This window comes from Bos indicus x Bos taurus, chromosome 1, assembly GCF_003369695.1.
Source record: "Bos indicus x Bos taurus breed Angus x Brahman F1 hybrid chromosome 1, Bos_hybrid_MaternalHap_v2.0, whole genome shotgun sequence".
Taxonomy (NCBI): Eukaryota; Metazoa; Chordata; class Mammalia; order Artiodactyla; family Bovidae; genus Bos; species Bos indicus x Bos taurus.
The window spans coordinates 118,348,533-118,362,182 of record NC_040076.1 but is presented as its reverse complement, the minus strand read 5'-3'; the positions used below and the strand labels follow the sequence as shown (position 1 = coordinate 118,362,182).

Genomic DNA, 13,650 nt, shown 5'->3' with positions numbered 1-13,650 from the left:
TTTAAAATATTATTTTTAAAGTGTAGTTGATTTGCAATGTTTCTGCCATACAATAAAGTGATTCAGTAATATGTATGTATATCTTTCAGAATCTTTTCCATTATAGGTTATTACAAGATACTGCATATAGTTCCCTGTGCTGTAAGTAGGTCTTGTTGTTTATCTATTTTATACATAGTACTGTGTGTTTATCCCCCTTTCCTCTTTGATAAACATGAATTTGTTTTCTATGTCTATGAGTCTACTTCTATTTTGTAAAGAAGTTCACTTGTATCGTTTTTTTAGATTCCACATATAAGCGATATCACACGATATCTGTCTTCCTTTGTCTGACTTACTTCACTTAGTATAATAAAGTCCATCATTGTTGCTGCAAATGGCAATATTTCTTTTTTTTAAAAATGGCTGAGTAATCTTCTGATTACTCATAATCACCAGCACTGTTTGTTTGGAAAGTAGAATAAAAAAATTTGAAATGTAAATATATAGTCAGATGAATTTGTGATATCACAAAGAGTTAAGACACAAATCCATGGTATTTATAGAGTAATTTGTTTATTGCAGTGCTTCCCGTATAGCTCAGTTGGTAAAGAATCGGCCTGCAATGTAGGAGACCCCGGTTTGATTCCCGGGTCGGGAAGATCCACTGGAGAAGGGATAGGCTACCCACTCCAGTATTCTTGGGCTTCCCTTGTGGCTCAGCTGGTAAAAAATCTGCCTGCAATGCAGGAGACCTGGGTTTGATCCCTGGGTTGGGAAGATCCCCTGGAGAAGGGAAAGGCTACCCACTCCAGTTTTCTGGCCTAGAGAATTCCATGGACTGTATAGTATAGTCCATGGGGTCGCAAAGAGTCAGACACGACTGAGCGACTTTCACTTTCACTTGTTTATTGTATAGCCAGTATTCAACTGGTGTCAGTACTTTTTGACCAAAAAGAGTTTTGTTTGCTTGTTTATTTTATTTTTTGTTAAGGTGGGATGAAAGAAAATACTAAAATTTTAAGTCTAACATATACCAGGCCCTTCACTACATTGCATCTATCTCATATGATTGTGTTTATTGCTTTTTATGGATTGTAAATTATTACAATCCCTGTTTTATAAACGAGGGTATTAGATTCAGAGGAAAGGGGAGGCTCCTCTGATTCCCTTAACAATTTTCTATACAAGGTGCTTTTAAAAAACTGCCAGAAATAGTCAACCTCGTTGAAGTAAAAATATTTCCCAAGGGAGCAAAACTAGCAAGGAGAGGGATAAGAAAGGAAGGCGAAAAAGAGACGGGTAAAAAAGAAGGGAAAGGTTGATGAAGGAGGAAGACCTGGGAAACAAATGGACAGAAGAGTAAGAAATGCAGCAGATAATAGAATGAAAGCAAATTAAAATGCTTCAGAGCATATTCGTTGCTTTTGAAAAGTATGGGTTGATTTAGAGCCTGATACCTGGGAAGAGAAAAATGGAAAGGGCTGAGAGGATTTTTGTGTACGGGAAAATGATATACTAACACTCCTATAAATTAAATGGAGCAGGGCAAAAGTATTCTTAAACATTATTTGGATAGCTTCCTTTTTTCCTGTACAAACAATATTCAGTGCATATGAAGACATTGCTTTTTCATAGTTTGGGCATATTTCAGGCTGATGGAGAAGATCTACAACTTACCTGTGGAATCAGGGGTCATAAGAAGTGTTTGGGAGTTATGGGGATTCACAACTATGGTGTCATCCCTTGATCCTAAGGAAGTGAAGGTATTTCCTGAAAAATATATCCCATGTAAGTCTTGACTTGATCCCACACTAAGAACATGCCATGAAACATTGTCTCCCAAGCACATATCTAGTCCAGGCAGATTTCCATACATGTATCCATTTATCGCTGCAAGATATTGTGACAAAGAAAAGATTGTTTAATTTATTGGTACTTGACATCTCTTGGAGTCAACCAAGGACTATTCATTAAGCAGTTCATTCATGTAAGATATCAAGATTACCCAAGCCAACCCCCTTTTTTTAGATTTGATGAAACTAAGGTCAGAGAGACTTGTTCAGTGTCATGAAGCTAATGAATGAAAATGTTGAGACCAGAGTCCAAGTCTCCAGATTCTAGACCATTCTTCTTTCCCTCCACACTTAAAAGTCTTCAGAAACCAACCAACCAACTCAAGAAACACCCCACCTATCCACTCCATTACTTTGGCAATAGAGAAATATGTCTTTTCTGTATCATATTTAGTAATAGCTAAAATAATGTATTGCACCAAAAAAGCATTGGTAAACATTTGATAGAATGTAGCATAATCACCCTAGTAGGCACTATTTTTATTGGGAAATTATATTTAAAGAAAACATGAAACATATTAGCCAACCATTGAGGGGAAAATATGTTTCTCTTAAAAAATCTGTAATTCTTTAGGCCTAGTGAAATTAAACTGCTTAATACATTTAAGTTAAGTGTTCTCTTACAATACATCTTGTTAGACTCTTGGAAGTTTGGATCCTCTGTATCCACATTTTCAGGCTCTGTGGTAAATATCCTGATATTTTTATCTAAGAGATAACTTCGATTTTCATCAAATATTGTGGCAAGTAGGTAAAATTCTTTGTCTATTCCTTTCTGTGGATGAGAACAGAAAAAATAAACAGACACAAAATATGCATAGTACATATCCAAAGTCTAGTCAAATGGTTGGCCCTCGTATAGGATTTCCCATGCAATGGGATTTGTATGTTCTTGGAAAAACTGATCAATTAACTTCCCCACTTATGGACTTTTTATACAAATGTATGAATCCCAGTGAATAGATTTATCGCAGAACTAAGAAGTTGGGAGAAATCTCTACCACTGTTTTCATGTAAAGCTCTTACTCTAGGGACCCCCTATATCTTAACTCCATAAAACTAAACACTATAATCACAGATGTTTATAGTGGCTTATCTTGGAAGCTTTGTAAAAAGTAAGTTAAATAAAATGTTTTCAATTCTAGAAAGTCTATATTTTAGGGTTTCTGAAGAAATATATGTATATATTTATATTTTTGGATAAAATAGAAAAATTATATGTACTATAAAAATATGAGGCTATATAATTTTGAACTGTGGTGTTGGAGAAGACTCTTGAGAGTCCCTTGGACTGCAAGGAGATCCAACCAGTCCATTCTGAAGGAGATCAGCCCTGGGATTTCTTTGGAAGGAATGATGCTAAAGCTGAAACTCCAGTACTTTGGCCACCTCATGTGAAGAGTTGACTCATTGGAAAAGACTCTGATGCTGGGAGGGATTGGGGGCAAGAGGAGAAGGGGACAACAGAGGACGAGATGGCTGGATGGCATCACTGACTCAATGGACGTGAGTCTCAGTGAACTCCAGGAGTTGGTGATGGACAGGGAGGCCTGGCGCGCTGCGATTCATGGGGTCGCAAAGAGTAGGACACGACTGAGCGACTGATCTGATCTGATAAATACATAGCCATATTTTAAAATAAAATATACACTCAATTTTATATATTTACACTGGGGATTTATAAGGCTTTTTTGTTGTTCTTTAGTTGCTAAATTGTGTCTGACTGTTTTGTGACCCCACAGACTGTTGCCCACCAGGCTGCTCTTTCCATAGGATTTCCCAGGCAGAAATACTGGAGTGGGTTGCTATTTCCTTTTTCAGGGCATCTTCCCAACTCAGGAATCAAACCTGTGTCTCCGGTATTGCAGGAGGATTCTTTACCAACTGAACCAGCTGGGAAGCCCTTATAAGGCTTTCCAATACATGAATTACAAAAGAACTTGGATATTACTTCACTTGTGAGTAAAGAACAAGGGAAATTCACTCATTAAGCATTTATTGAGCACCTACTACATGCCACAGAAGGACTGGGTTTGTTACCAAAAATTTAATAAAACCTTATCTATGGTTTCAAGGCACTTAGAGTCTAGTGGGAGAGACAGGCCAGTAAAAATAACTGCCTGGGGACGTGCTCTAACAGGGCTTCCCAGGTGGCTCAGTGATAAAGAATCTGCCTGCCAATACAGGAGACACAGGGTCAGTCCCGTGGTCAGGAAAATCCCCTGGAGAAGGAAATGTCAACCCATGCCAGTATTCTTGCCTGAAAAATCCCATGGACAGAAGAGCCTGGCGGGTTATGGTCCATGGGGTCACAAAGAGTCAGACACAACTGAAGTGACTGAGCACAGTGCTCTGACAGAAACCTACAGAAGGAACTGCAATAACCTGCGGGAACTTGAACTAACTTTAGTTGCAGAATATAGTTTGAAGAAAATGAAGGGACTCTCAGTCTGAGTTTTTATTAAAAAGTCTCCCCTTTTAGCAGGTAAAACCGTGAGGAAAGTCCGTTCCAGACAGAGAGAAGGGCAAAATCAAAGAGATGTGAACTAGCCATGCTTACTCAGGACTAACAGGCTAACTTTGCAGTAAGACCAGAATGGAGTGTGCAGGGTTGGGGGGCAGGGGGTGGGGGGGAGCATGGATCTGGAAGGATCCATGGGGTCTGATATGTTGCCTTCTGAGCCAACAGACTGTAGGGTGATTTTTAGGGTTGAGAGTGCTATAATCTGATTAGAAAGGGAGGAATGTGGAGCTATATTGAAGCAGAATGGAAGCAGGGATAGGAGTTAGGAGGTTACAGGAATTCAGAAAGAGATGATGCTGCCTCAAATAAGGCAATGGGATCAGAGAGCCAGTGACCAATGCTGGAGGTGAGAAACAAGGATTGTTGATCGAAGTCCTGGGCCTGGTGGTGTCCTTCTCTAAGACACAGGATAGAGGAAAAAGAGATGACTCAGAGAGGGGTGGGACACGCAGTGGCTGTCTAGAGGGAGACAAAGAGTTAAAACAGTCAAGTGGGGACTTCCCTGGTGGTCCAGTGGTTGGTACTTTGCCTTTCAATACAGGGGATGTGGTTTTGATCCTTGGTAGGGGAGCTAAGCGGAGAAGGCAATGGCACCCCACTCCAGTACTCTTGTCTGGAGAATCCCATGGATGGAGGAGCCTGGTAGGCTACAGTCCATGAGGTCGCCAAGAGTCCCACACGACTGAGCGACTTCACTTTCACTTTTCACTTTCAAGCATTGGAGAAGGAAATGGCAACCAACTCCAGTATTCTTGCCTGGAGATTCCCAGGGACAGAGGAGCCTGTTGGGCTGCTGTCTATGGGGTCGCACAGAGTCGGACTTGACTGACTCGACTTAGCAGCAGCAGGGGAGCTAAGATCCCACATGCCTCGTGGCCAAAACACCAAAACATAAAAAACAAGAAGCAATACTGCAAGAAATTCAATAAAGACTTTTAAAATGGTCCACATAAAAAAAAAAAAATCTTAAAAAAGTAACAGAACAGTCCAGCAGAATTAAAGGTGTTTGGAACATGCCCAGAGTTCACTGGGCATGAGAAGACACAGGTCTGAAGCTGAGGAAAGAGTAAAACTGAGAGACACCAGCACACAGAAGTTGAAGGTGCTCACTGCACACTGCCTTTCCCCTGAAGATCCGTTTCAGGCCACCTCTCACCAAGGCATACCCAGACATAGGTCCCATCACTTAACCTGTTTGCCATCCTCTCCAAGACTTCCATTTCTGCACACAAGAAGAGGCCCTATAAGGCCGCTGTTGATGTCTGTTTTAAAATCTACTGAGGAGAAGTATGACCAGGTCAGGCAGTTGGGGTCTGTGGAAGTGGGTCCCACATCTATTGGAACTTCCCATGTATAAACGAATGTTGCACCAGGATTTACATACGAGGAGGGCGACGGGGTACCTAGTAAGAAAGAAACATTTGTGAAATAGGACCTAAGACCCAAAGTACCCTAGTCTAGCTTGTGAGATCTCTGAGATCAAGAACTGTGTCCTGCTCACACTGTGGTACCTTGGGTGACAGCTGAACAGGGCCAAAGGACCCCCTCTGCCACCGTAAGTACACAGATCTGTGATGATGTGAAAAGTAAGCGGCCCAAGGATTTTAGGAGGAGTCTGATTTTCTTGCCACTGTATTGCTGTCTGCCTTGCTTGCGCCTGGGTTGAGCTGTGGTACTTGCCTCCTCCAGGTGTTCTGTAGAAGGAGCCCTCGTTGTTCTTGTTGTAAAGCAATCCATGGGGATGAATGCTGAGCGGCAGGGAAGCATTGTTATAGAAAGTGACCTGGATGATCTGCCCCACTTCTGCCTTAATGACAGGGCCTGGAAACCAACAGAGTTAGGAGTTGTCCTTGGTGTTCATAAATGTCATTGTCAGGTTGTGTTACTTGGGTGAGGTTCTTCTAGGAACAAACTGAAGGGATGATGCCATGAACCAGAAATGTGTCCAATGAAAAGAAGTCTAGGTGATTCAGTATCTTAGAAACTCACATGGATTTGCAGGGACAAAAAAAAAATGTAGTTTCAAATTGGATGAATCCCGCCAGACTCCTCTGTCCATGGGACTCTCCAGGCAAGAATATGGGAGTAGGATGCCATTTCCTTCTCCAGGGGATCTTACCAACCCAGGGATTGATACTGGTCTCCCGCATTGCAGGCAGGCTCTTTACCATTTGAACCACCAGGGAATCCCAAAAACTGTGAGTTGGTGAGTATTCTTTTGATGGCACAGAATATGTATAAATTGTGTTTATAATCCCACAAGCTATGAAATAATTTTACCAAGGAGTCCAAGGTGTGTTGCTTTTGCCTTCTGAGTTTGGAAGGAAGCATCTGTGTATTCAAAGTAAACTAGTTTTTTGTAAGTTCCTCCGATCCTGGTTGGGCCTTGTTCAAAATAGAAGTGGGATTCACTGTGCAGAGAAAGTAGAAACAGAGAACTTTTACACTTACAATAACCATGTGAAAAGAAAGCAAGAACCTACATGCATCTTTTAAGGTATTTGTAATCTAGTACTTGTAATCTATTTGTGGAAAACTCAGCAGTGGCCACAGGACAGGCAAAGGTGTTTTTGTTCCAATCTCAAAAAAGGACAATGCCAAAGAATGTTCAAACTACCATACAATTGCACTCATTCCACGTGCTAACAAGGTTATGCTCAAAATCCTTCAAGCTAGGTTTCAGTAGTACCTGAATTGAGACCTTCCAGAGGTACTAGCTGGGGTTTGAAGAGGCAGAGGAACCAGAGATCAAATTGCCAACGTTAGTTGGAAAATAGAGAAAGCAAGAGAATTCCAGAAAAACATCTGCTTCGTTGACTACTCTAATACCTTGGACTGTGTGGATCACAACAAACTGGAAAATTCTTAAAGAGATATGAGTACTAGACCATCTTACTTGGTTCCTGAGAAACCTGTATGCATGTCAAGAAACAACAGTTAGAACCATACATGGAACAACTGACAGGTTCAAAATTGGGAAAGAAGTACGTCAAGGCTGTATATTGTCACCCTTTTCTTGTTTAACTTCTATGCAGAATACATCATGTGAAATGCCAGGCTGGATGAATCACAAGCTGGTATCAAGACTGCTAAGAGAAATATCAACAACCTCTGATATGTAGATGATACCACTCTAATGGCAGAAAGTGAAGAGGAACTAAAGAGCCCCTTGATGAGGGTGAAAGAGGAGAGTGAAAAAGCTGGCTTCAAACTCAACATTCAAAAACTAAGATCATGGAATCACTTCATGGCAAATAGAAGGGGAAAAAGTGGAAGTAGTGACAGATTTTCTTTTCTTGGGCTCCCAAATCACTGTGGATGGTGACTGCAGCCATGAAATTAAAAGATGCTTGCTCCTTGGAAAGAAAGCTATGACACACTTAGACAGTACATTAAAAAGCAGAGACATTGCTTTGTCGACAAAGATCCATATAGTCAAAGCTATGGTTTTTCCAGTAGTCATATATGGATGTGAGAGTTGGACTAAAGAAGGCTGAGCACAAAAGAATTGATGCTTTCGAATCATGGTGCTTGAAAGACTTTTTAGAGCTTTGTGGCTCAGCTGGTAAAGAATCTGCCTGCAGTGTGGGAGACGTGGGTTCGATCCCTGGGTTGGGAAGATCCCTTGGAGAAGGGAAAGGCTACTCACTTCAGTATTCTGGCCTGGAGAATTCCATGGACTACAGTCCATGGGGTTGCAAAGAGTCGGACACGACTGAACGACTTTCACTTTCACTTTTGGACGGGAAGGAGATCAAACCCTTTAGTCCTAAAGGAAATCAACCCTTTGCTTTGAATATTCATTGGAAGGATTGGTGATGAAGCTCCACTTGGCCATCTGATGTGAAGAGCTGACTCATTGGAAATGACCCTGATGCTGGGAAAGATTGAAGGCGGGAGGAGAAGGGGACAACAGAGGATGAGATGGTTGTATGGCATCACCGGCTCGATGGACCTTAATTTGAACAAACTCTGGGAGACAGAGAAGGACAGAGGAGCCTGGTGCACTGCAGTCCATGTACTGCAAAGAGCCAGACATGACAGAGGCTGAACAATAGCAATGTATTTATAAAAATAATGCATGCTCATTGTAGAGAATTTGGAAAATAAAAATATATATATAACAAAAAATTTAAGATCCTCATAATTCTACCATCTCTATATAATCACTATCAACATTTTCCATGGATATCTTTTCAGTCTTTTGTCTGTGCGTGTATACAAGTCTCTGTCTGATCTATACATTTTTCTTTTGGAATAAAATTTTAAAAACATTAAGACTGATTTTTTTTAAGGCAGGTAGTAATAAACATTGCTTTTAAAACAACTGTGCTGAGATGCTAGAGTACTGAGATAAGAGATGTCATTCTTAACTTTTTAATTCTATTGTAATAACGTAAAATGAGGACAATTGTTTCCTAGGAGGAAATAATGGCTTGCAATGCTGAGACAGCATCAAATTTCATAACCAGAAGAATCATGTGAGCTGAAAGAATCTATTAATTCATACTTATTTTAGTCAATATAAAATGAGAGTTGAATCTAATTTTTGTTCTAAGCCCTGATAGGCTTTTCATAATTAACACAAAATTTCCATTACACAGATTGAATAATTTGTTGATGAGCGTTAAAGTAAGAAAATATTCTTAAATATTAAAGTAAGAAAATATTCATTTGATAGAACATTCTCAGTTTTCTTAAAATTTCTATGAGTAAATTAAAAAAATAAATACTATGGGAATATTATTTTTTGGTGGTTATAGAACTTAATATTTTCTGACATAAAACTTTCATTCAATAGACCAAAAGAATTACAACTCCTCTAATTTTCAAGTTGGTAAATATATTTAGCAGTCAGACTACAGCAAAACTTTTTGTGCACTTCTAAAGGCTGATACCACAGTAATGTATTTTAGTCTTAGTTTTTGGTTATCAAAGAAATAATTGGTAATAAATTCTTAGGTGTTATTGAGTAAATATATATATATATATACATACACATATAAAATATGATTTAAGGATGACACAAGAAATGATCGACTATACCCTCAGATCTTAGCAGGAAAGTACAAATTACATGTGAGGAATATTTTTTAATTTTTGTAAAATTGCAATTGACAACATGATTCACTATGTTTTTAAGTATCTTATAATTATAAACAAATCCATTTTAAAATTTAATGCTAAGAAAAAGATGAGAAGTATGTTTTTCTTTGCAGTGGCTTCTAAGGCATTTAGAGAAAAATGCTATATAGCAAAGATTCTTCGGCTGAATATTTTCCAATTATTATTATAATTATTTTCCCACCTTTATTTTTTTTTCAATAGCCTCCAGCTGCCAAATGCTAGATTTAATTATTTATCAGGACCAGCGTGTGTTTAGACATACTGCTTGCAGTATAACACGTCAGCATTATTAAAATTGAAATTAGAGATCCAGTAAGACTCCATAAAAGCCAAAGAATGCCAGTATTTGGGGACCTTGGAGATTTTCATTCTATTTTGTTTTTTTTGTTTTTTTAATTTAAATTTATTTATTTTAATTGGAGGCTAATTACTTTACAATATTGTATTGGTTTTGCCATACATCAACATGAATCCGCCACAGGTGTACACCATCTTTATTTTATCAGTATCTTTTTATTATAAAATGCTTAAGTCCTTGTAGGAATAGCTAGGTTATGAAAAAGTCCAATTATCTTTATTTAACCATGAATATTTTAATCACTGAATATTACCTTCCAGCTTCTGTTAAACTATTTCCACTGAAGAAATCTATGCCAGATGGCGCATAGTCCCAAAAAATTTCTTTAGCAGCAATGTAATAATGAACAACTTGTGTCCCCGTAACATCTGCTGGAGATTTTTGGCAATCCCTTACATTGAAGAAAGCCTGCATACTCTCTGAAAAATAGTAAATCCAAGTAGAGAATGTTATGAAAACATTAAAACATTTTTCTTAGTCCATATATATATTTTTTAAAACTGTAGCCAACAACATTGCAACTTCCTTTTCTTTTCAGAAATTTGAGGTATTTTATTTAAGGAATCCTGAAATGTATGAAGCAAGTATAAGACTCAGGATGCCAAAGTGAATGTTGAGGAGTGGATATTAGTGGAGATTAATAACCAGCACTGGACCAACTCCTAAGGAATATGGTACCTGCCTACTGAGAGGAATTTGAGTCTGTTTAATCAAAAGTATCTTCCCTTATGGTTCTGAAGTTGTTACCATTAATTACTAGATTAACTAGTTGGCAGGCAGGAAGAAAACCAAGGCAGGTACGTTTTCATAAGAGCATAAGTCCTGTGTTTTGATTTAAGAGCAACATAGGTGGGAGTGTAAATTCATACAGACTTTTTGGAAGATGATTAGGCAGCCTTTTTTAAAATTAAGAACACTTCCATTAAAAACTTTCGCTTCTTTCGGTTAGGCAAGATAAAAATTTGCACATACATAAAAAGATACAAATAAAAAGTGGCTAGCTATAACACTGTTAGTGACTTAAATGGGAAAGAAATCCAAAAAAGAGGGGATATACATATATGTATATGTATAGCTGAATCACTTTGCTGTACAGTAAAAATTAACACAACATTGTAAATAAACTATACAATAAAATTTTTAAAAATAAAACACAAAATAAAGGAGTAGCTTTATTTTGGGAATGTCATGGAAAAGATTCTTGCCTGGAGAATTCCATGGACATATTCTTGCCTGCAGAATTCCATGGACAGAGGAACTTAGCAGGCTGCAGTCCATGGGGTCACAAAGAGTCGGACATGACTGAGCGACTAACACACACATACACACACAGTGAACCAAGAAAGTGAAAGCAATTTAGATATCTATCAATAGCGGAATGGTTAAATAAATTAGCCTACATCTCAAACAAACACAGAAAACTATACAGCCATTTAGAAAAGTAAGCTAGACAAACCTATGGATACTAAATGGGAAAGGAGGGGAGAGGGAAGATTGGGACTGACATATATACACTATTGATACTATGTGTAAAATAGATAACTAATGAGAACCTACTGTATAGCACAGGGAACTCTACTCAGTGCTCTGTGGTGACCTAAATGGGAAGGGAATCCAAAAAAGAAGGGATATATATATATATATATATATATGTATGTATATGTATAGCTGAATCACTTTGCTGTACAGTAGAAGTAACACAGCAACTTAAGATAAACATTTTAAAAATAAAACTTAAAAAATAAAAGAGTAGCTTAGAAGTATAGGGAATGTCATGGAAAAGATTTTGAGATATAAGGATGAGTAAAGAAAGCAAGCAGCAGAAGATAGAAAAACCTATTATATACAAATAATAACCTATTTTTTTAAAGTTAATAGTTAAATAAAACCTATTATATGGGGTGTGATCTCCTTATTTAAAACAGTACCTGTGCATTTTTATTTCTAAGCGTTCATGTATATTGTATGAAAATACATAGTAAACAGCTAAATACACATTTGTGTAAACACAAATGGCTTACAGGGATTATTCACTGGAGAGGAACTGGGATGGTGGTGGGGTAGGGTTGGACTAATGGCACATTCTTAAACTATTTCTCCAAAGATGAATGCTAAATCTGATTGTGTGTGTGTGTGTGTGTGCGCGCGCGCACTAATTTTGGTGGTGTAAGCACTTTCCTGTGGCCAAATTTGAAGCTACCACAAGTTTATCACCTGGCTTATTTAATTAATAAGTAGCTTAGAAGCTCTCTGGAGCTCCTAAGAGGTGGCTGTCATATACCACACTAGACTTTCGCTCTTTCTGCCTGCTGCCTTCACCAAATTCTCCCCTCCCTCCACTCCTTCCTCTTTGCTTTCTTCCTTTCTTTCCAGCAAGTCTATTCATGCATTCTTATAATTACTAAAAACAAAACATACACAAAAAAGCCAAAACAACAGACAAACCAAAAAACACCCCAAACTACACCATGGGAAGAGAAGAAACACAGGGGAAAGCTGTGTAGTCCACTAGCCAAGCTTTTTTCATTGTGTCCAAGGTTGACCCTATCTTTCCTGCAGAGTTGAAGAGGAAAGACCTGGCTTAAAGGCAACATCTATAAATGAAGTCAAGAGGAGAAGTAGGTCTGGTGTACATTTTAACCTTTAAAACATATTTTAACCTTTAAAACATATTTTAAAGCAATATTCCTTTCTAAGTGAGAACTTTTGTATTAATATCATTAAATTCTGTCCTTGAGTTACAACAGCCGTGTGTGGGTCTCCCTTTTCTCACAACCCTGGGAAGGAGGGACACAGCACACGTGAAATCCCAATAAGTACGTGTTGTTTAGTTGTTGTTGTTGTTGTTTTGTGTGTAGTTGTTTAAATAATTAATTGAAGTATGGTGCTAACCAAAGTATTGGACTTAGAAATAAGAAAGGTTTTGATCAGAGAAGTAAATCCCATTTTTGTAAAAAAGGGAGAAAAGTTAAACTCTTCAGTTCAAGTAACAATTGTGTTTTCTGACTGAAAAATAATACAAAACATTTTACATGATTGCATGCAGAGTTTAGTCAGATTTAAGAATAGAGAAGATCAGTAATTTCATAATGGGCCTTTCTATTATTAAATATGAAGTGTGATTGAAGAGGGAAATAAACCAGGAAACCATTACTGGGTACCGGTTCAGAATTTACATAACACTTGGACCTATATAATTTCTGACTCTCACAGGGTTTTGGATTAGTGTTTCAACCTCTTGGAAGTTGTCTTCTCAATTTAAAATAGAAGAGTAATTATATGAACTCTGTCAGACACTCAAGGCTCACTGGATAACAAATATATACTTTTTTTGGTAAAAACAGCAACAAAAATAATCCTATATGACTAAAAGTGCTTATTACCATAAAGTTAAAAGTGTCAGAGACCTGAGTTCTGGTTCTGACTGTATTACTGACTTTGCAAAAGGCAATCCTGTCACCTGCCCGATGGTGACATCTTTCCCCATTTGGAAGATGAGGCGTTTGTTATGGGAGTCCCCTGACCCTGTATTATGTAAAAGGAATAAATCCCTACCGTGTATCCGACAGTCCAGCAGCCACTCTCCAACACCTTTGGCCACCATGAAGGCATCATGCATGGAGGCAGGGAAGACGGTAATGGTGTCTTTTCTATGATTCTGAGATATCAGAGTTTGTCCATGGAAGTAGATGGGGTGTATGTCCAACAGGCTACCCATGCTGATGAAATACCACTTGACCCTGTCTTCTGCACACATGGTGAGATCAGGTAGATTTGCATACAAGTATCCATTTATTGCTGAAAGC

General features: G+C 38.3%; 1 protein-coding gene across 1 annotated transcript in view; it reads right to left on the bottom strand.

Moving 5' to 3' along the window:
- Positions 1 to 13,650, bottom strand: part of LOC113893980 (ceruloplasmin-like) — a 41,998-nt gene that overhangs the window by 23,076 nt on the left and 5,272 nt on the right. Inside the window, exons 5-11 of the mRNA XM_027543702.1 lie at positions 13,400 to 13,642; positions 10,098 to 10,263; positions 6,640 to 6,770; positions 6,040 to 6,180; positions 5,551 to 5,762; positions 2,460 to 2,610; positions 1,660 to 1,872 (exon numbers count right to left, since the gene is read on the bottom strand). Coding sequence (XP_027399503.1) covers positions 1,660 to 1,872; positions 2,460 to 2,610; positions 5,551 to 5,762; positions 6,040 to 6,180; positions 6,640 to 6,770; positions 10,098 to 10,263; positions 13,400 to 13,642 — 1,257 coding nt within the window. The remainder of the gene's footprint in view (positions 1 to 1,659; positions 1,873 to 2,459; positions 2,611 to 5,550; positions 5,763 to 6,039; positions 6,181 to 6,639; positions 6,771 to 10,097; positions 10,264 to 13,399; positions 13,643 to 13,650) is intronic.